Raw genomic sequence first — 24,212 nt, 5'->3', positions numbered from 1 at the left:
AAGTTAACACAGAAGGACAGTATAATTACAGCCAACTTGATTCTTCTATTTCACGCCAGATAAAAGGGAACATCAAAACTCACTGTGTGTAAGGCGGATGTGAGTGGATCCTACCTTCCAATGCATTATGATGCTTCTCCTCATCCAATCAGGCTGGGTGAATCTTAAGCTGCAGTGTGACAACACCAGATGATTGAAATCTACCTCTGGAATTCCCCCCTCTTGCTCCTAACACAATTGTTATTCTCTCTTTATTTTTATTTCTGGACCTTATTTGGTTCTAATTGTCCCTCTTTCTTGATCATTGCCCTGTTTTCTTTTCATCAATCCTTAAATCTCAAGCTCCGGGATGCCCTGCGTCCCTCGCCACACCGTTATCAGCTGGTATTTCCAATGAGTTACCTCAGCTGCCAGCTCGTTGATCCAGGGGCATGATTCTCACTTTGGGTCTTTCATGGAGTTTGTTTGCAAGAGGTCCCAGGTTCGCATCCCAGACGAGCCCACATTTACTGTCTGAGTCCCTGTTAGCAATACAGGGGAGGCGATGGCCTCGTATTATTATCGCTAAACTATTAATCCAGAACCTCAGCCAATATTCTGGGCAGCCAGGTTCGAATCCCGCCACAGCAGTCGGTGGAATTTGAATTCAATAAAAAATATCTGGAAATAAGAATCTACTGATGACCATGAAACCATTGTCAATTGTCAGAAAAACCTATCTGGCTCACTAATCTCCTTTAGGGAAGGAAATCTGCTGTCCTTACCTGGTCTGGCTTTTATGTGACTCCAGAGCCACAGCAATGTGGTTGACTCTCAACTGTCCTCGGGCAACTATGGATGGGCAATAAATGCTGGCCAGCCAGTGACACCCATGTCCCACAAATGAATTTTAAAAAATTATATTCGAACAGGAGGCTACAGCACAATGCCTAAACAATGCTGATCACAAGGTTTACTTCATGAGAAAAGCAGACTATGGTGTTTGTGAAGAGACTCTTTGCAGTTTCCTGATCGTGGTGGTTCTCACAAGATGTTCACTTCGTCTTTGGCTGCAGTGAATGTTGCAAATGTGGTTTGACATACCTTTTCGACAATGTAGGGTCACACAGCAATTAAAATTTCAAATATTAAATGTGGCACAAGCCTCGTGACAGGTTTGGCAGACAGTGCTGGAATTTGCAATTGAGAGACTCTTGGGCTATTGCATGAGGCACAGAAACTCTGTATTCCTTCTCTGCAGGGAAAAAGCTCATGAAAACTAATGTATGTCGTGACTTGGCTGTCAAAGACTTGGTTGAAATTAGACAGCAGAGCAGAACTGTATACATTTCAGAACAAATTAAGCTTTTCCTGTCAATGTTGCCATTAACCATTTTAGTTTTGCTGTTTTCATGTTGCTTAATTCAAATTATTGCATGACATAATTGTTTTGAAATGTAAGAGCAATTTTGAGTGATTTGCAGCAGACATCATCCATGCCTGAATGATTAACAAAGAAATTGCAGTCTTATTTGGGAGCTGTTTGACACGGAATAACTCATGATGTGTTCAGTGCTGTAGCGTCATTCTGGGAGGTGATTACCCTGTTCAACCTTCTGCCGATTTCATTGGGTAGTTTTAGCACAAATGACACAAATTGCTGGTGGTAAAGGCAAAGCAAAATTGGAACGTGAATTCCAAACATACCGGCCTCCAGATGTGGAGAGCATGGCACCTAATGCTTTTTGGGATATATGTCACACAGGTTTTCCACATTTGAATCGTGCTATTTCGTGTATCCTCAGTGTCCTCCTGACTCAGCTAATGCTGAGGATATTCACCACACTTGGTGACATCCGGAGTTCCAGCAAACTTTGGGTAATGTCTCTTAATGCAAATAAATGCTGCAAGAGTATGATGACTAGAAATTTTAGAATCTCCATTATGAACTCTAAACAATGGTATCCACAAACAGTAGATATCATTATGGGTTGGTATTTAGCTCACTTGTGCCTTACTTTAGTCCCTTGCTTAGTTTCTTGACTTGTAGTAATATTCCAATTACAAACCAACATTTAGTGATCTTATTTGAATTTACTCTGGTCGGTTGGGATCCAATTTTTTTGTCCTTGATTTTTTTTTCCCCTGGTTGTTCTCAACACTATGTTTTCTTCAATTGTAGTTTGCTTGGACAACACCTTTGGGAATGACTGCAGTCTCACCTGTGATGACTGTGTTAATGGAGGCATCTGCAATGCTGAGGGAAATGGCTGCAACTGTCCTGCGGGATGGGCAGGCCTTATCTGTAATGAAAGTAAGTCAACCTTTTCTCAACACTTCATTTAATTCACAACTTTCTTTCAGCCGATTGAGCAACCTCTTCATGAGGTTCGAAAGTCAAATCTCATTTGCCTTGGAGAACCTTTACCTTCAGTCTATCCCAAGACATTTCAGAATCATTTGGAAGTTCTATTATCTAGTAATGGATAAACAACCGTTTGGCTAGTTATGTAAAGGTTGAGAGTATATTCTGGATAGAAAATTTCTTGACGATCAACTTCAGATTATTCCCTGGCAAGCCAGCCGTAATCATAACCCATTTATGTAATTGTGTGCCATTGGACTAAAGTGTAAGTGTTAGACTGCGGATAGTTGGGAACCTGTCTCGGGGGCAGGGAATTCATATGGTGTTCGTGGAAGTGGAAATGACTAGGGTTGGGAAGCATTTTCCGATCGGGGCCATTGTGATCTCCTGGACTCGTTTCGATCGCCTCAGGGGGTCGGAGAGGAATTTCCCAGATTTTCTTTCCCCATATTGGCCCTGGGGTTTTTCACTCTGGGTTTTCGCCTCTCCCTGGAGATCACATGGTCTGGAATGGGGGGGTGGGGGTGAGTTAATAGGTTGTAATGAACAAAGCATCGTAGCTGTGAGGGACAGCTCGGTGGATAGGATATTGGTATGTAGATAGGCTGGAAAATTGGGCGGGGATCCTGGATTCAGGATTCAATCCTGGACCGGGGAGCGGCGCGGGCTTGGAGGGCCGAAGGGCCTGTTCCTGTGCTGTATTGTTCTTTGTTCTTTGTTCTTTGTACTAGGGGGACGAACTCTGGTGTTAAGGTTGGAACAACACAAAAAAAATTTGAGCCGGCAGGAGTGGATTTGACTCATTATCTTCTCTCTCGTGATTTCTGACACAATTCAAATCTCTTCATTAAAAAATTGATTTGTAAATCCTACCATCCATCCATGACTTAGTATATAAAGGATGAAGAGAGCCTTGTCTGACTCAAATCACTGTCATCTGTCCGGTGATGGTCATGGGTTAACCTCCAATGGCATCTTTGAATATGCAGGAAAAGGTCTGAACTACCTTCATTATACAAACGTGTTCTGATTGACTGATTTGGGAAAACACGGGGGATAGGTAATTTTTCTCCAGAGACGATGACAAATCACTGGAAAATCAACTTGCTTCGTTTTTTTATGGTCACTTCAAATAGGTTTGTATTAACTTGGGGTTTTATAGATTTAATTACCAACGCACAAATGACTGGATCTAATTACGCGATTGGAAAATACGACATAAATAATTGCCTTTGAAAACCAGGGATAAATCATTGAAAGATTAACAAGTCACTTCACTGATCAAATATATGGGTTTGTTTCCACGTGAGATTTTGTTGCTTAGTCTTGCCTGAATGATTTCAAATTGAAAATTATGCCTGCTGCTTTTGTTCAAGCAGGCCTATTTGTAGCAAAAGTCTGATACTCAGTTAAATATTCCGGGCCACTCTTTGAAATACAAATCTAAAAGCAGATATCCAATACAATTTGACAAAGACAATTAAGATTTTTTGTCAGCAATTTTCTCCTTCAGTGACAGATGGGAGTGAGCACAAAGGACTGGATTATTATTTGATGGTCTTCTTCGACAAGTTAGTCTGGGCACACTGCACTCAATGGTTGGCAGTGTGTATCAAAGCTTGGCAAACTGGACCTGATTCAGCAGACTGTATATAGAGTACCATTATAGTTTTCTATAAATAGTGACCAGCATCTCCTCACCCCACTCAACATGTCTTTGTGTGCAGTAGGGTTAATGTTGCTCTTTCTGTTACAAAAAATATAATGTATTTTCTTTTATATGGGCTACACTTTTTTTCCAAAAAAAGTTTCAGTTAAGCTTAGAACTACATGCAAGTTGATTTTGTTCCAACCCAACCTCAAGCACTTGAAATTGGTTCATATTTTGCTCCACTAATAATCATAGAATCCTTACAGAAGGAGATCATTCGGCCCATCGAGCCTGCACCGACAACAATCCCACCCAGGCGCTATCCGTGTAAACTCACGCATTACCCTGCTAATCCTGCTGACATGAAGGGTCAATTTAGTATGGCCAATCAACCTAACCCGCACATCTTGGGACTGTGGGAGGAAACCGGAGCACCTGGACCCACACAGACATGGGGAGAACGTGCAAACTCCGCACAGTCAACCGAGGCCAGAATTGAACCCGGGTCCCTGGTGCTTTGAGACAGCAGTGCTAACTACTGTGCCACATGTCTAATGACAAATCTGTCAGTCATTAATACAGATTAAATCCAGCAGTAACTTGTGGCATCCGCACATGCGTAGATAAACATGGAAATCCAGAAGTTCGAGTCAATAATGCCCTACTCCTCCACGGGCTGCACTGTTGCTGATGAAATCAGTGTAGAGACCACTACCTTAATGCAAACATAGACTAATTACCTACTATTCTTGCTCTAAAGAGAGATGAAAAATTTAAGGCTTTTCAGTAACAAGACAGGTTTTAATAAGTACTAACTATTGATGAACAACATCTATGGCCCTGAAAATTTAATTTTACAAATTTGAAAATTCACTCAGAAAAAAATTAATGTTGCATATTTTTTAAAAATTAAGATTAAAATAAGTTTACAATTTTTTTATTTATTTCCCCCATTCTTTATTTCACTTCCTGTAATTTCATTTAAATGTAATTTACATTTCCTGATTTTTATTTCCTACTTTATATATTGTGTCAATGACGATTGTTGAAAAAAAAAGATGTGTCAAAGTGTAAAACAGCTTCACCTGTTACTGTGCAGTAGCAACGCGAGTTGCATTCAAAACTAACAGGATGCTGCTGTCAAGCCAAAAAGACACTCTGTCTGTCACACAAATGAGTAACGTGGTGTATGAATGTCAGTGCCAGTGTGATAAGTATATAGGTTAAACATCCCCGAGACTGGTGGATTGCATCATACAGCATGTCCCAGCCACTTGTCCCAACAGGCCAGGTACAGACCATATCTATCCAGTCCATACATGCTAAACTCAAAACACAGTGTCCAACATTAGTTGTGATTCCAACATTTGCTAAATAATCTTCAGTGTGCGAAGAATTAGTCTGACAACCAATTTACAATTTTCAGTCAGGCTCACAGTATGGTGCATTTTTATGTATCATGAGCTACATATATTAATAAACAGAGCCCTGTACTTTGCAGACAAAAAGAGCACGTACGCACATTGTGCCTGTTTCAGCTAGACAAAGTAAGTGAAAGCCATTCACTGACTCAGTCCTCAGGACATTGGCTTGGCTAATTAGGATCAAACTGCCTGTTTTAAATTTCAAACAATGCTTGGCAGTTAACTGACAGTCATCTGGTGCAATCTCCAAATCAATGTACCTACCAATTTGTGCTTTGGTCTCATACAGTATAAAATGTTGTTTTTCCCTTATATTAGTTTTCCTGATGAATGTGCAAGGTGAAAAGTTTCAACAGGTCTCTTTTTCCAACAATACTCAAGTTCTGTACAGCCAAATGACTATCAATGAGGATTCTTTCATTTGACTAGTTGAAGAGGTTCCCTGCTGCTTTACCTACTCACAGACATGACAGATCATCCTTAGAGGCTGCTGCACAGGATTATATGCCTAAAAACTAGATATCCCTGTTGGCACACCCAAGAAAAGAGCGTGGCAACTATATGTGAGTGAAAACTATTCCTTCACCGCTCACAGAAAAACCTGAGCAATGTTTGGGTTCTGGCTATTAGGTACAGCAACATGGTAGTTATTCCCTGTCCTTTCCAGATACCACCAAATACTGTTGAAGACACAGCGAGGAAGACAGGGCCCAACACATGAGCTGAAGCAAGTGCAGGACAGTCCAGAGAAATTAGCCAGAATTTTACTGCCTTGCCTGCCCCAGAATCATGGCAGGCGAGGCTCGCATTCTCCGTTGGCCTTGGGCGGGATCTTATGAGCCTCAGGCAGGCGAGGTCGTAAAATACTGGCCATTGCATCCATAATAGACATTAACTTAACCAGTATGAAGAACAGATACCACAAACAATAGATGGCAAGTGCAAAGATGAACAGATACACTGGAAAGAAGACAACCTAAGGACAAAACACTGTCGGAGAAGCAGTAGATACAACACAGTCCAAGAGAAAGAAACAATACAAGATTGCACAATGTAGAAGTCAGAGCAAATCTAATCCCATTCACTGCTGCTCCAGTAATGATGAATGGAATAGTTGTGTTCTCAATACTGTTCCAGCCCTAAGTGGAAGTTAGCCACAAGACACATCTTTAAGTTTGAAGCTATGCAGGTATTACAGACTATCTAATTACAGGTGAGTTGATGCCGAGACCTTTTGCAACCACCTGTATTCAATGCTTGCAATGAATGGCTATATGGTTTGTGTCTGTGAACTGGATTTTGAGAGCAGCTGTGCCAAAGCCACTGAGATAAACTAGTTTTCAGAGCTCCAGCTCATCCAGTTATTAGAATATCAGTTACAGGAAGCACCAGTAATCAAAGGCCCATCCACCCATGTACCTGTCAGTTAAGTAAACTATCCTGCCCCGCACCCCCGCTTCACAAAGATAAATAACAGTTCTGTTTTCTTTACATCTTGCTTTCTGAAGGATTGACTCCCTCTCGGGTAACTCAATGCCATCTTAACAGCAGACGTTAAAGAACAGCAAGGGAATACACTTCAGCACCAGGTTACTTGGAGACATTCAAACTGGCCACCAGATATTCCAGAGATTAGAGAGAAACATTTTACTGGAGATAATTTCAAATTGAAAGTTGCTGAAGGCATTTGTTTTTATGTCAAAAGTGAAGTTTCCTGGAGCAAAATGCTGCCCAGTAATAGGCAATTTATTGCTCCTACAGATCCAATATAAATGAATGCTGTATAAAATGATTAATTGCTGAACATCTCACAAGAACATCATCTATTACAAGGGGAGGTGATGGCCTAGTGGTATTATCGCTAGACTATTAATCCAGAAACTCAGCTAATGTTCTGGTGATCTGGATCGAATCCTGTCACGGCAGTTGGTGGAATTTGAATTAAATCAAAAATACTTGGAATTAAGAATCTACTGATGACCATGAAACCATTGCTGATTGTCGGAAAAACCCATCTGGTTCACTAATGTCCTTCAGGGGAGGAAATCTGCTGTCCTTACCTGGTCTGACCTACATGAGCCACAACAATGTGGTTGACTCTCAACTGCTCTCTGCAATGACCTAGGAAGCCATTCAGTTCAAGGATGACTAGGGATGGGCAATAAATGCTGGCCAGCCGGCGACACACATGTCCCATGAATAAAAGATGATGGCAATGACTGAGAGGTGACATGTGAGGCACCAATATTGTCCCAGGTTGATTATCTTCACTAATGTAATGTGTGCTCCTTTGAACTACCTTGTTATCACAAACCCATGGTGTTCAATTGTTATAATAATATCCACTGTATTTTTTAAATTTAAAATTAGTTTCTGCCTATTGAATAAGGTGAAATAAATAGAGTGGGAGAAGGCTCATGTGGGGCATAAACAATGGAAAATGGCAAGTTTCCAAAGAAAAGAAAAGGACAGCGAAAAATGATTGAATGATTAGTAAGGATGGAGAAATTAGAATACAAGAGAAAACTAGCTAGAAGTATAAAAACAGACAGCAACAGTTTCGATAGGTATTTAAAAAGAAAAAGAGTGTGTAAAGTGAGCGCTGGTCCTCGAGTGAGTGAGACTGGAATTGGTAATGAAAAGTAAGGAAATAGAGGGTGAATTCAACAGATATTTTGGCCAATATTTTATGACCTCGCTCTGGCGAGGCTCGTAAAATCCCGCCTGAGGCCAACGGAGAATTCCGTTCTGCGAGTCGCGCCCGCCCCGATTCCGGTGTGGGCGTCCTGGTAAAATTCCAGACTTTGTGTCCATTCTCATTGTAAAGTTTTACGTTTATTTATTAGTCACAAGTAGGCTTACATTAACACTGCAATGAAGTTATTGTGAAAATCCCCTAGTCGCCACACTCCAGTGCCTGTTCGGGTACACTGAGGGAGAATTTAGTATGGCCAATTCCCCTAACCTGCACATCTTTAGATTGTGGGAGGAAACCGGAGCACCCGGAGGAAACCCACGCAGGCACGGGGAAAATGTGCAAACTGCACACAGGCAGTGACCCAAGCCGGGAATCGAACCCAGGATACATAGAGGATACAAATAACATTCCAGAAATAATGTGAAAGGGAGGGAGGAACTTACAACAATCAGTCCAAAGTTGTGCAGGTTAGGTTGATTGGCCATGCTAAAATTGCCCTTAGTTTCCTGAGATGCGTAGGTTAGAGGGATTAATGGGTAAATATGTCGGGATGTGGGGGTAGAGCCTGGGTGGGATTGTGGTCGGTGCAGACTCGATGGGCTGATTGGCCTCTTCCTGTGCTGTAGGGTTTCTATGATTCTATGATTATCAGCAGGGAAAGGGTACTGAGAAAATTATTAGAACTAAAAGCTGACAAATCCTCTGATCCCAACAGGCTTTATCCTAGGGTCTTCAGAGAAGCAACTGCTGAATTAGTAGGTACCTTAATTTTCCAAAATTCTCTAGATTCTGAAAAAGGACATCATATTGGAAAATTGCAAAAGTGACTCCTCTATTCAAGGAAGGAGGGAGACAGAAATCAGGAAATTACAGGCCAGTCAGTCTAACATCTCTTATAGGGAAAAATGTCAAAATTATGAAGGAGGTTATAGCAGGACGCTTAGAAAATCTCAATGTAATCAGGCAGAGTCAACATGGTTTTGTGAAAGGAAATGGAGAGAGATTGCAGAACTCTGAGTTAGAGAAAGATCTGGGTGTGTTGATACACAAATCAGGAAAAAAATAGTATTTGGGTACAGCAAGATATTAGGAAGGCAGTTGGAATGTTGTTATTTATTGCAAGGAGAATGGAATACAGAGGTAGGGATGTTTTGCTACAGCTGTACGGGGCAGTGAGACATACCTAGAATATAATGTAGTTTTGGTCTCCTTATTTAAGAAAGGACATAAATGTATTAGAAGCAGTTCAGGTTAGATTTACTTGACTGATACTTGGGATGGGGGATTATCTTACAAGGAAAGGATTGTATCCATTTAGAATTTAGTTCAGAAGATTGAAAGTTGATCTTATTGAAACTTGTAAGGTCCTAAGGTGACTTAATCGGGTGAATTCTGAAAGGGTGTTTCCCTTTGTGGGAGAGTCTAGAACTCGGGGGACAGAGTTTAAAAATAAGGGGTTTCCCATTTAAGATGGAGATGAGAAGATTTTTTTTTCTCTGTGGAAGAGAGTTCCAAAGATTCACAAATCTCTGAGAGAATTTTTTTTTCCCCATCTCCATCTTAGAATCTTTGGAACTCTTCCCCAGAGAGTGGTGGAGGCAGAGTCAATAAACATCTTTAAGACATAGGTAAATAGATTCTAGACTTACAAGGGGGTCAAAGGTTATTGGGGTAGGTGGAATATGGTGTTGAGGCCACAGTCAGATCAACCATGATCTTACTGAATGGCGGAGAAGGCTGGAGGGGCCGAATGGCCCTACTCCAGATCCTAGTTCATATGTCCTGTGCTCTAAATCCCATGTAGCTCTATGCATCATCTCTATCCTTTTCTCTCATTATCATTCCTTGGCAGGGAGACCCAGGGGGAAACCTGTCCCCAGCTGTTTCTCAGCTTTGTTCTTGAACTGGACGCTGAATACTGAGGTTAATTAATTTTTGAAATTTCAGCTAGCATTTGTTTTTTTTTGGTGAATTGTAGCACACATCAAGATGATGCTGTCGCCATCTCAAATTAGGCGGAACAATGATGAGATATGGATTAACACTTCACTTACTTTGTCTCGACAATTGTGTGAAATTCCAAACCTCCGAACGGATTCTCTTACTTAACCTGCTGCACTCACGTTTCCTAATCCAGCTAATTCCCATTTTTTTTGAGTGAGATTGTCCCTGGTGTTGCAGAGAGGAAGACTTTCTGTTGTGGGACTTTTCTTTTAGGAACTGGAACATGTTTGTGTTCCTCTAGCCAGCGATGACAGAGAAATTTCACCTCACTAATCTGTGTTGAATTTAAACTCAGTTTGCCCATCTGTTTTCTCGATGTATCCTCTGCTCCAGTAGAAGATTGGAAATTGAGATTGTGAGCATGTTTTATTTATTTGCTGATAATATGAACATATGAAGAAGGGACAGGGGTAGGACTGAAGCATAGGGTACAAAATAAGTAATTTGGTTCTTTTAACAGAATTAACTGATCTTATCTTTGGTGTTTTACTAATAGAGGGCAGAATTTAATCTAGGCAATGGGGGTCTCGCCCATCGATTGGAGAACTGATGGGGAGTTCTGCATTACCTCCTGGGGAAGGGCCAATGGAATCAAGCATGTAACTGGCGAGCATTGAGAGTTTTACCAAGATTTAGGACCCTGGGGGCAGAAATTTGGCCTGAAGTGAACCGCCAGCCTGTCAGAGCCGACAGCTCCATGGGGAGTGGCAGCTGCTGCTCATAAAGCACCCAGGGAAAGGCCGAGTGAAAAAGCTCCTCAGAGGCCGGTGTCCCTTCACCAGGTTCCCTTTATTTACAAACTTGGCTGATAGGTTTTCAGGTACAAAGTCAGAACCTGGAGTGTCAGTAGACTTGGCACTCCTCAATATATATACACAGGTGAGGCTCCCTGATTGGGCAGGCAAGCATTACCTCAATCAAGGAGCTCATAATAATGGCCTCATGGGCCTCATTGACATCATTACACTGAGGATCACCAAGATATTTAGGGCACAGGTAATTGAGGGCAAGATGGATATAGGAAAGGGCTCCAGACTAGGGCGGAAGGAGGTTGGGGGGGGCGGTGGGCAGAAGAAAGGGCAGAGGATTGGCTTTCAGGAGGATCCCCTTCCCAATGCCAGGTTTCTCAATCAGGCACTCAGTGCCTTTGAACATGCCAGGTTTGTTTTGGGGTGTCCCTGCATGGTGAGCCCTCTGCCCACTGCAGAGTTGATACTGGTGTTGGCGGAATTAGTTGCTTTCATGGGCATTAATTGCCTACTTAAGGGCCTCAATTAGCATCTGGGTGTGAAGGCCTTCCATGAGCCTTGGCACCTGCCTTTAGTAGAGGCCTTAAATAAATACCACCCAGTGTTTCAGAGGAATGAAGTTAGACCATTAATAAGAGGAAACAAGATGTTTATATGCAAAGTAAAAACACAACTTTCTGTGATTAAAAATTTGTTTGGTTTTCCGCATTTTATTTTATGTTTAGTATTTTGCATGTACTTTAATTGTCTTGCCAAAGTGCTAAGCCATGTCAGGAGAAAAATTATGGCCATACAAAGCTTGCACTTGGGAACTGATGAAAACAGTTATCATTTGCTCAGCTTGTTTTATGGGTAGGATTTTAAGGATGGTGAGCGATGGGTGGCACCTGATTGGCAGTGGGCAAGATTTCTGTCCGCCCTTGGAAGGACGTCCCGCCCGTGAGAGCTGTCAGTCAGTTAGAAGTGGTACTGCGGCCCTGTGCCCAGAGCTAAGTCCCAGGATCATTGGTGATCCTCAGTGTAATGATCTCAATGCGGCCCATGAGGCCATTAGTATGAGCTCCTTGATTGGGGTAATGCTTGCCTGCCCAATCAGGGAGCCTCACCTGTGTATATATATTGAGGAGTGCCAGGTCTACTGACACTCCAGGATCTGACTTTGTACCTGAAAACCTATCAGCCAAGTTTGTAAATAAAGGGAACCTGGTGAAGGGACACCGGCCTCTGAGGAGGGAGAGAGGCTCGGAGCTCCAATATTCCAGATGGGACGACGCCCCACCTCTGAAGGGTCCTTCAGATTGGGGCCTTGCCCTGCTTCTGCAAGACAGGAGACAAGATTTTTCCTCTGTTTTCCACCCTACCCACTCCCACTCCCACTTACCTAAAAAACCTTCAGAGCTCTGCAGGCCCTCAGTAGATGAATGGCTGTGTTTCTCACCCGAGGCCCTGCCTGCCCAAGTGTGAAATTGCGTCTGGACTTGAGCGGGCGGTTTCCTGGGGAGGGTGGGAGGGGGAAATCCCATCTGCTCAATTTTTACTCCCCCCCCCCCCACCTCAGAACCTGCATTGGTAGGGCCAATCATTAAAATTCTGTCCAATGTGTACAATTCCAAAATGTATGCTGAAGTTACAATAGACCAATAGAAGGACCATTGAGACAACTGTATAACTATGGTTTCTGCAGCATTCCTATGAAGTAACGCTGTGAGCAGCTCAGAGAAATTTACAATCTAATTGTTCTGTCATTCTTTCTATTTCAACGCAAAATGTTTGTGTGCTTTCCCACTCAAAAGCATGATATCTGTTAAATTAATTGTAAATTTCCAGATTGAATATGTGTAGTTACATTGCATCCAGCAAATGTTTTGATGGGATAGAAACGTCTTGAATTGTGAGCAATTGTAGGGGTACTACCCTTCTGAGAAAGGGATAGGATGATGGAGAGGGCCTGGGTAGAAATCTTGTCAGAGAATTAATTCAGACTAGATGGGCTGAATGGCCATCAAGTGTTCGATATTATATTAAGACTTGACTGTTGGAGTGAGCTGAATCAGATGGGAAAAGCTGTGTGAAACTCCCCGGCTTTACAACTCCTTTTCTCGCCTGATTAAACAGCATTCTGGGTGATTCCAAAGTGTTGGCAAAGATCACACAGCCAGCTGGAGGGGTGGGGCCTAAACACGCCAGCAACGGCAGAACTCTGAGATTGAGTGCCTCGATCCCAAAGTCAAATTTAATGAGCCTCCTTCCCCCTCAGGGAAATTGGGACCACACCCACAGAGATTGGGACACCCCTCCAAGCATTGCAGCAGTCCTTCCCCTTGCAGGCATTGATTTGATTTATTATTGTCACATGTATTAGTAAACAGGAAAAAATATTGTTTCTTGTGTGCTATACAGACAAAGCATACCGTTCATAGAGAAGGAAACGAGAGAGTGCAGAATGTAGTGTTACAGTCATAGCTAGGATGTAGAGAAAGATTAACTTAATACGAGGTAGGTCCATTCAAAAGTCTGATGGCAGCAGGGAAGAAGCTGTTCTTGAGTTGGTTGGCACGTGTCCTCAGACTTTTGTATCTTTTTCCCAATGGAAGAAGGTGGAAGAGAGAATGTCCGGGGTGCGCGGGTCCTTAATTATGCTGGCTGCTTTGCCAAGGCAGCGAGAAGTGTAGACAGAGTCAATGGATAGGAGGCTAGTTTGAGTGGTGGACTGGGCTTCATTCATGACCCTTTGTAGTTCCTTGCGGTCTTGGGCAGAGCAGGAGCCATACCAAGCTGTGATACAACCAGAAAGAATGCTCTCTATGGTGCATTGTAAAAGTTGGTGAAAGTCATAACGGGCATGCCAAATTTCCTTAGCCTTCTGAGAAAGTAGAGGCATTGGTGGGCTTTCTTAACCATAGTGTCAGCATGGGGGGACCAGACAGGTTGATGGTGATCTAGACACCTAAAAACTTCAAGCTCTCGACCATTCGAACTCTTCCCTCTCCTGCCCACCACACATAAGGGGAACTACCCCCACAATTGTGGAGGGTAATCTCTCCTGCCAGAACCTCCTTCATGTGCCCCCTCGGCATTGCCAGGGTGCCAGGAGGCACTGCCCAGCTTTGTCCCTCAACCCATGGGATCTATAGGCTCCGCACCCCTGCATGGTCACCATGACTGATTTCCGCTTTTGTAAACCAGTGGTGATATGCATTGGCATGACATCATGCCACTGGGGTGGTGGGGAGGATACGTTGTGGGCAAACTCTACGGTGTCAAGCCCAGTAATTACATTTAAATATATTATAACGTATGGAGATCAGGTTCAGGCTCATTCTGGGAATGTACCTGATTATGTCACTGGCAGGTGGTGGGGAAGATCTCAAACTTAGATCTCACCAGCACAAATCCCTTTCTTCCTGGTCATTCGCGAGATTGAGTGGCCATTATGGGATTTGCGCCTGCGGCTAACAGGGCTGCCAAATCGAGGCCTTGATGTCAGTTTGCAAAATGTCAGTGACTTTCAGCTCATTGTCTGCTGTTGTCTTTTTATTTCTCTTCCTTAGCCTGTCCCCAGGGTACCTTTGGGAAGGACTGCAATAGCATCTGCAAGTGTCAGAATGGAGGAACCTGTGATACGGTCAAAGGGACATGTCGTTGCCCACCTGGAATTGGTGGGGAATTTTGTGAAGATGGTTTGTATCCCTCTATTCAAAAAATGCATCCACATCAGTGTTCCCGAGTTGGGCAGATCCTTTGTCACTGTTACGTCTATCTCTGTTTTTCCTATCCCTGCCCCTGGGCCTTATTGGATTGCAACCAATAGAGAAAAGAATTAATGGAGAGGAGCACATGGCCATAAGGCAGTCCACTTGATTGGTCCGATATTTGCTGTTTCCATGCACTCTCCAAACAGTGCAGAACAAAACCAGGAAACTCTGTTCCTCTATCTGGCTCACTGTCTTTCTCCTGTGATGGAGGCACAGTCAATTATGGCTTTCAAAAGAGAACTGGGGAAATTATTTGAAGAGAAGAAAATGCAAGGCTATGGAGGAGAGGCAGGGGAGTGGGACAAGCCAAATTACTCTCACAGAAAGCCACCATGAATACAATGGGCTGAATGGCCTCTTTTCGAGTTGTATGTTTCTGTGATCCTCTTGTTTCAAAGGTTATGGGGAAAAAGCAGGATTAGGCTATTGCGTTGGATGATCAGCCATGATCGTAATGAATGGTGGAGCAGGCTCGAAGGGCCAAATGGTCTCCTCCTCAGACTTCTATGTTTCTATGTTTCCTTCTGTTCAGTTTACCTCTTCCCCTGTTCAATGTGTATTCTGTTGCTCCTTATCATTTTCCCATCTACTGCTGTCGAACTTTCTTTGTCATGTAAAAAAAACATTAAATCATAACACTGCAGAAGAGGCCATTTGGCCCATCTAGTCTGCACTAATTCTCTGACAGGATTCCTACCCAGGCCCTGTCCCTATCCCTGTAACCCTACATATCTTATCATGGCTAATTCCCCTAACCTACACATCTTTGGACACAAAGGGGCAATTTAACATGAACAATCCACCTAATCTGCACATCTTTGGACTGTGGGAGGAAACTGGAGCACCCAGAAGAAACTCACGCAGACATAGGGAGAACTTGCAATCTCCACACAGACAGTGACCTGAGGCCAGAATCGAACCCGGGTCCCTGGTGCTGTGAGGCAGCAGTGCTGACCACTGCACCACCAGATGAACCAGACTATTTGACCATCCCTACTCCTACATTTAAAAGAAAAACAGGCAAAAACTGAATGTTTCTTCAGTTATACAGAAATGTCTTTAACAGCCAACCCAGAAATCCATTCCCTTTAATTGGTCCCAAATCTTGCCTGTTTGAATTCTCCCCTTGTCCGGTTGTCATGGTTTTAACTATTGCAGTTACTTTTTCCACCCATTTGCAGTCTCACACACCTTCGATATTCCCCTTCTTCCAAGCCAGAAGAGCCCAATCGTTCCTGAAGTCATCCATTCTGATTTTCCTGGTTTCCCACCAATTTCTGCAGTTGCACATTCAACAGATGAAAATAACTTCTGCAGATAAACTGGTTTGTGCTGGAAAGAAAATTTGTCACAGCTTGGAGTTGCAAGTCCAATTTGGAAGTCTGAATTGGACAAGGTCTTTCTGTAAACATATTGGCTCCAAGTTTTGCTGATGATACGGATTTGCTGGTTCTATACGTTTGGTAAACCCGTTCTTTTTCCTGTTGTTAGGCTGTCCAAAAGGATTCTTTGGGAAAGGCTGTAATAAGCGATGTAATTGTGCCAGCAATGGCTACTGTCACCGATTCTACGGGGCTTGTTTGTGTGATCCTGGACTGTATGGACGCTTCTGCCATTTACGTGAGTATGGGCTGGCACAATCCGTCTAATGCTCACTGCTAATGAATAATCATTGATTGGAATTAGATCTTATTCTTTGGTGAGTTTTTTTGTGTGGTAAGGAATGCCATTGCAAGAAATTGCTGACACTGAGCACCTTTAGATCAAGTACAACAGAGGCAGATGCAGAGTAAAGTGCCATCTCCCTAACAATAAGCTCAGTAGGAAGCCTCACAACACCAGGTTAAAGTCCAACAGGTTTATTTGGAATCACGAGCTTTTGGAGCACTGCTCCTTCATCAGGTGAATGGAAGTAGGTTCACAAACACGGTATATATAGACAAAGACACAATTACAAGATAATTACAGATTGGAATGTGAAGAATGGTTGGAATGCGAGTCTTTACATGTAATCAAGTCTTTAAAGACTGCAATCTGTAATTATCTAGCAATTGTGTCTTTGCCTATATTTGGACTTTAACCTGGCGTTGTGAGACTTCTTACTGTGCCCACCCCAGTCCAACGCCGGCATCTCCACATCATAACAATAAGCTATACACCCTCATCTAGATTTGTACAATTTCTTTCCATTCCGCACATCCATCATGTCTACTTTGACAGGTTGCAATTTTGCATCTAATGATGGGAAATTCTGTGTTGTGACTTTGTTAGATGTGTGATATGATTACAGTTAGTAGGTGAAAACCTTGTTGATGAGAGGTGGCTTTTGAAGACAGCTACTGTAACACTTTCCTTAAGGCGTATGTTAGCATTCGCATCTGGTCCCAAGTTCTGGAGCTATCAGCCACAGTAGTGAGCCTGACCACCACTTCTGCCACAGATGTTGCACTGATCCTTCGTGAGGTTAATGCCTTGGATTGTCAAAACAGGGCAATGTTCCTCAAATCCACATGAAGCTGTAACCTCTACTCCACTGAATTTCAAACGGAAGTCCATCAAAGGTGCCATTTTCGGCCTCTGCCATAATGTTGCCTCCACGATTAAATTTTGGTGATGGTCCCAGGAGTGGCTCATGCATGCAGGTGTTAGTACTTTCTGACAAGTTACCACCATTATGATTAATATTCAGCCAAGGTCAATATGGCTAAAAGGTTAAGACCAATCTCGGGAAATTCCCCAGATTGGTTCAGTCCAGTATTGACATTCTCTTAGCATGCTGCTCAGTAATCTCACCAATTTAACACTGGCTATGTTTGCTGCCATTGAAACCTCAGGGGGGGTCCACTCACTGCGCATGCAGCCGCAGTGCTTATGACAGGTAGCTGCCTGCATCAAAGAACAATATTTTGGTTGCCTGCCAACTGCTGCCCCATTCCCAACCCTCGCTCACCACCCCTTCATCTCACACTCACTGCTCCTCTTGTGAACCCTCTTGCCATCCCAGTCCCATCCCTTAAACCCTCAATGCCTTGCTCAACCCGAGTGGGAAAGCGAGGTGAGGAGGGACCAAAGCAGCAGGTGGGGCGACGAGAGGGGAAACAGAGAGTGAGTTGGTGAGATGGGGGTGGTGAGCAGGGGGTGGCAACAATGGGCAGACACCAATAACGTCAACAGCAACAACTTCCTGTTCCAGCACAGTGGCAGGAGAAATAGGCCAGAATTCTCTGGTCTCGTATGGCCCTCTACCACTGCCAGCAGCGAGAACGGAGAATTCGGCGCTCAGCTAAATCTCCATTCACAGCAGCGGGACTGGAAAATTCCAGGTGCGGGCGAGTGCGGAAAGTTCTGGCTCCAATGTTTAAACACCACTTTATCAAAAATATTCACCCATTGCAAAAAACAGTCTGTATCTCTGAATCCATGGGCGGGATCTTTCCGTTCCCTGGCAGAGCGGCCATTGAGCAGTGCAAATGGCCATTGACTTTGACGGGACTGGAAATATCCCACCAGTGGCCAATGGAAAGCTGCCTCCGCTGCTGGAAAACCCACCACAGTGAGACTGGAAAATCCTGGATCATTTCCTTCTATCACCATCACAGGTTTCCTCTAAATAATTGAATTTATCTATGATAACAGCCTGCAAATGTTTGAAATGTCCCCAGATTTCTTTCTCTCTGCTTTTGGTCAGTGTTTTGATTGTCTATGACGTGTCTCCAGTATTATTGTGGAAGCTTCATTATTTTTCTATTTAATTCAGAGAGGCTTGGTCAGAAAGCGACTTTGAATCATTTCCCATCGTTCTACTGCTACAATTAGAATTCGGGAATTTGGGAATTCTCCGACATTTTCCGATGTTGTACTTAGCCAGCTCTCCGGCTGGAATTCTCCGACCACGCCTGCGGCTGGGATTCTCCAGTCCCGCTGCAGTGAATGGGTTAGGTTTAGGTTTATTTATTAGTGTCACAAGTTGGGTTACATTAACACTACAATTAAGTTACTGTGAAAATCCCCTAGTTGCCACACCCCTGCATCTATTCGGGTACACGGAGGTAGAATTTAGCATGGCCAAAGCACCTAACCAGCACGTCTTTCAGACTGTGGGAGGAAACCGGAGCACCCGGAGGAAATCCACACAGACACAGGAAGAACATGCAGACTCCGCACAGTGACCCAAGCTGGGAATGGAACCCGGGTCCCTGGCACTGTGAGGCAGCAGTGCTAACCACTGTGCCACCCTGGAGATTTGGCTGAGTGTTGAATTCGCCGTTCCCGCTGGCAACAGTGGCAAGGGGCTTCCAATATTGGAGAATCTGAGCCTCCATTAACAGCAGCGGGACCGGAGAATCCCAGCCACGGGCAAGGCCAGAGAATTCCGGCCCACATGTTGTCACTTCCTGCTTTCTCCCTGAGTAGAAAAAAACAAGACAAATGTTAGAGAGGATAATATCAATGGGTGAGAGGGTACTCATTTACTTTTTCCACAATGTCAATTCTAAGATGCAAGAAATGTCTGCTCTTTTTCAGCTTGTCCTAAGTGGGCATTCGGACCTGGATGTTCCAAGGAATGTCAGTGTGTGCAAGCACATGCAGCAGGCTGTGACCCCAAGAATGGCACGTGTATTTGCAAACCAGGTTTCCATGGCCTCGGATGCGGAAAAGGTACATGTGTGTTGCTGAGGAGCTATTACATGGCTATTAAGGATTTGTACTTTCAGCATTGCGGGCAGAATTTTCAGGCCATTCATGCCAGCGGGATTTCCTGTTCCCGTTGCATTGAGCAGAGATTTGACTCTGCGGCACATTCTCCATACTCACTTGCAGTGGGAACAGGAGTGAACGGCCGGAAAATTCGGCCTGTACCTGTGAGTTGCCATTCTCCTCCTTTCCAGCATGGCTCTCATACATCTCCCAACAGAGACAATGGAAGTAGGTCGCTTGAACATAAGAATTAGGAGTAGGAGTAGGTCATCTGGCCCCTCGAGCCTACTCCGCCATTCAATAAGATCATGGCTGATCTTCACGTGGAATCAGCTCCGCTTAGCCGTCCGCTCAACATAACCTTTAATTCCTTTACTGTTCAAAAATTTATCGATCTTTGCCTTAAAAACATTCAATGAGGTAGCCTCAACTGCTTCACTAGGCAGGGCTTGCATGCCATCTGGCATAGGGGTAATGCATGCCATGGAGAGAATGTATTTAATAAATCCCATTCACCTTTTGGCATGGTAACATAGAAACTAGAAGTAGGAGTAGCCTGCTCCGCCATTCATTTTGATCATGGCTGATCATCAAATTCAATATCCTGATCCTCCTTCCCCCCCATATCCCTTTGATCCCTTTAGCCCCAAGAGCTATATTTAATTTCTTCTCGAAATCAGACAATGTTTTGGCCTCAACTACATTCTGTGGTAGAGAATTCCACACATTCACCACCCTCTGGGTGAAGAAATTTCTCCTCACCTCAGTCCTAAAAGGTTTACCGCATATCCTCAAACTATGACCCCTAGTTCTGGGTATTTGCATTTGCATCCAACAAGCATTATTTTGTTTGGTACAAACTATCTTGGTTTTATGGTCCTAATTTATCGTGTTATTAACAATGGTTAGATATTAACGTTAATTTTCCCTGTTACAAAACAGTTGCCAAAGAAAATTGACGGCTAACATGAAGCGCTGCTTCATGTTGGCAAAGTGGCATTTCAGAGACAACCCATTGGCACTTTGCTTGGGGTCTGACTCTGAGTGACAAGCACATTCCTAGTGTCAAGAAAAGAACTATTTATTATAACGTAATGGAAAGTGTAATCCTTGCTGGAACGACACTAACCGGCTGAAAAGATGAAAACAATTCTCCATTTCACTTAAAATGATAATTATTTCTATAGAATGCAGTGTGGGCTTCTACGGTGCTGGCTGTAAATTCCATTGTGACTGTGCGATTGGTGTGCCATGCGATCACGAGACTGGCGAGTGTAAACACCAGTGCCCACCAGGGTTCCACGGAGAGCGATGCCAGTTGAGTAAGTGTTTGAGTCAGAGGTCAGGGTGCGCGGTGGCACAGTGGTTAGCATTGCTACTTCACAGCGCCAGGGGCCTGGGTCCAATTCCGGCCTCAGGTGACTGTGTGGTGTCTGCACGCTGTCCCCATGTCTGCGTGGATTTCCTCCGGGTGCACTGGCTTCATCCAACACTCCAAAAGATGTGCGGGTTAGATTGATTGGCTGTGTAAAATTGCCGCTTAATGTCACAGCGATTAGTAGGGTAAAGGCTGAGGCTGAGGGGAGACCTGATAGAGGTCTACAAATTATGAGAGGCAGAGACAGGGTTGATAATCAGAGACTTTTTCCCAGAGTGGAAATGTCAATTACAAGGGGGCACGGATTCAAGGTGAGAGGGGGAACGTTTAACGAAGATGTGCGGGAGAAGTTTTTCATGCAGAGAGTGGTGGGTGCCTGGGACCCGCTGCCAGAGGAGGTGGTGGAAGCAGGCACATTAGCAACATTTAAGAGGCATCTGGATGGGTGCATGAATAGGGAGGGAGTAGAGGGAAACGGGATGAGTAAATGCAGCTTTTTTTTGAGTTTAGTTAGGGCATCATGATCGGCAGGGACGTGGAGGGCCGAAGGGGCTGTTCCCGTGCTGTATTTTCTTTGTTCTTACATACATGGGGCTATGGGGATAGGGCATGGGTGGGATTGCTGTCAGTGCCGGCTCATTGGCCGAATGGCCTCCTTTTGCACTGTAGGGATTCTGTGATGCACTGTGACAAAAATGGTTTAATTTAATATTGCTGCAATCCACATTCTTGCTAACTCCTCTTGTTATTGACAGTTTGTAACTCTGGGAGATTTGGGATTAACTGCAGAGAAAGTTGTGACTGTGGCGGGGCACCTTGCGACTCACGGACTGGCCAGTGTATCTGCCCTGCAGGCAAAACAGGATTGTCCTGTGAAATAGGTAAGGCAGCTCCAAACATCCCATGACTTCTCACTGTTGTTACTGTAAAAGGTTGGAGACAACTGAGAATAATATGCAGTGATGTGTTAACTCTGAAATGTCGCTTATGTGAATAGAACATAGAACATAGAAAGCCACAGCACAAACAGGCCCTTCGGCCCACAAGTTGCGCCGATCACATCCCCACCTCTAGGCCTATCTATAGCCCTCAATCCCATTAAATCCCATGTACTCATCCAGAAGTCTCTTAAAAGACCCCAACGAGTTTGCCTCCACCACCACCGACGTCAGCCGATTCCACTCACCCACCACCCTCTGAGTGAAAAACTTACCCCTGACATCTCCTCTGTACCTACCCCCCAGCACCTTAAACCTGTGTCCTCTCGTAGCAACCATTTCAGCCCTTGGAAATAGCCTCTGAGAGTCTACCCTATCCAGACCTCTCAACATCTTGTAAACCTCTATCAGGTCACCTCTCATCCTTCGTCTCTCCAGGGAGAAGAGACCAAGCTCCCTCAACCTATCCTCATGAGGCATGCCCCCCCAATCCAGGCAACATCCTTGTAAATCTCCTCTGCACCCTTTCAATGGCTTCAACATCTTTCCTGTAATGAGGTGACCAGAACTGCGCGCAGTACTCCAAGTGGGGTCTAACCAGGGTCCTATAAAGCTGCAGCATTATCTCCCGACTCCTAAACTCAATCCCTCGATTAATGAAGGCTAGTACGCCGTACGCCTTCTTGACCGCATCCTCCACCTGCGAGGCCGATTTAAGAGTCCTATGGACCCGGACCCCAAGGTCCTTCTGATCCTCTACACTGCTAAGAATGGTACCCTTCATATTATACTGCTGCTTCATCCCATTGGATCTGCCAAAATGGATCACTACACACTTATCCGGGTTGAAGTCCATCTGCCACTTCTCCGCCCAGTCTTGCATTCTATCTATGTCTCGCTGCAACTTCTGACATCCCTCCAAACTATCCACAACACCACCTACCTTGGTGTCGTCAGCAAACTTACCAACCCATCCCTCCACTTCCTCCTCCAGGTCATTTATGAAAATGACAAACAGCAAGGGTCCCAGAACAGATCCCTGGGGCACTCCACTGGTCACTGACCTCCATGCAGAGAAAGACCCCTCCACAGCCACTCTCTGCCTTCTGCAGGCAAGCCAGTTCTGGATCCACAAGGCAACAGCCCCTTGGATCCCATGCCCTCTCACTTTCTCAAGACGTCTTGCATGGGGGACCTTATCGAACGCCTTGCTGAAGTCCATATAGACCACATCCACCGCTCTTCCTTCGTCAATGTGTTTGGTCACATTTTCAAAGAACTCAACCAGGCTCGTAAGGCACGACCTGCCCTTGACAAAGCCGTGCTGACTACTTTTGATCATACTAAACTTCTCTAGATGATCATAAATCCTGTCTCTCAGGATCCTCTCCATCAACTTACCAACCACTGAGGTTAGACTCACCGGTCGGTAATTTCCCGGGCTGTCCCTGTTCCCTTTCTTGAATATAGGGACCACATCTGTAATCCTCCAATCCTCCGGAACCTCTCCCGTCTCCATCGACGATGCAAAGATCATCGCCAAAGGCTCCGCAATCTCCTCCCTCGCCTCCCACAGTAACCTGGGATACATCCCATCCGGTCCCGGTGACTTACCAACCTTGATGCCATTCAATAGTTCCAACACATCCTCTTTCTTTATGTCCACATGCTCGATCCTTTCTGTCCACCGCAAACCAGCAGTACAACCACCCAGATCCCTTTCCACCGTGAATACCGAGGTAAAGTATTCATTAAGCAGCTCCGCCATTTCTAACGGTTCCGCACAAACCTTTCCCCCTTCACCTTTTAAGGGTCCTATGCCTTCACATCTCATCCTTTTACTCTTGACATATTTGTAGAAAGCCTTGGGATTCTCCTTAATCTTACCCGCCAAGGCCTTCTCATGACCCCTTCTCGCTCTCCTAATTTCCTTCTTAAGCTCCTTCCTACATCCCGTATACCCCTCTAAATCCTTAACACCTCCTAGCTCTCTGAACCTTCTGTACGCCTCTCTTTTCTTATTCACCAGGTTCATCACAACCTTCGTGCACCACGGTTCCCGTACCCTACCAACACCCCCCTGTCTCATCGGAACGTTGTCATGCAGAGCTCCAGACAAACATTCCTTGAAAATCCTCCACTTTCCTTCGGTACTTTTCCCCAAGAATGCCTCCTTCCAATTTACCCGTCTAATTTCCTCCCTGATGACACTGTATTTCCCTTTACTCCAGAGAAACACTTTCCTAGCCTGCCTGATCCTATCTCTTTCCAATGCTATCGTGAAGGAGATAGAATTATGATCGCTATCCCCAAGATGCTCACCCACTGAGAGATCCTCCACCTGTCCAGGTTCATTAGCCAGCACCAGATCAAGTACAGCCTCTCCTCTAGTAGGCTTATCCACATACTGTGTCAGGAAACTCTCCTGGACACACCTAACAAACTCCTCTCCATCCAAACCCCTAGCCCTAGGGATATTCCAATCTATGTTTGGGAAATTAAAATCTCCCATCACGACAACTCTGTTATTCCTACATCTCTCCAGGATCTGTTTCCCCATCTGCTCCTCAACA

General features: G+C 44.4%; 1 protein-coding gene across 1 annotated transcript in view; it reads left to right on the top strand.

Moving 5' to 3' along the window:
• egfem1 (EGF-like and EMI domain containing 1) overlaps positions 1-24,212 on the top strand; it is a gene marked incomplete at its 5' end in the record, with an annotated part of 303,107 nt that overhangs the window by 235,101 nt on the left and 43,794 nt on the right. The window contains 5 exon segments of the mRNA XM_078204089.1: positions 2,162-2,293; positions 14,422-14,550; positions 16,117-16,245; positions 19,150-19,284; positions 20,511-20,645. Coding sequence (XP_078060215.1) covers positions 2,162-2,293; positions 14,422-14,550; positions 16,117-16,245; positions 19,150-19,284; positions 20,511-20,645 — 660 coding nt within the window.

This window comes from Mustelus asterias, chromosome 3 (assembly GCF_964213995.1).
Source record: "Mustelus asterias chromosome 3, sMusAst1.hap1.1, whole genome shotgun sequence".
In the NCBI taxonomy this organism is placed as follows: domain Eukaryota; kingdom Metazoa; phylum Chordata; class Chondrichthyes; order Carcharhiniformes; family Triakidae; genus Mustelus; species Mustelus asterias.
The sequence above is the reverse complement of the archived record's forward strand: the minus strand, read 5'-3'. Positions and strand labels throughout refer to the sequence as shown.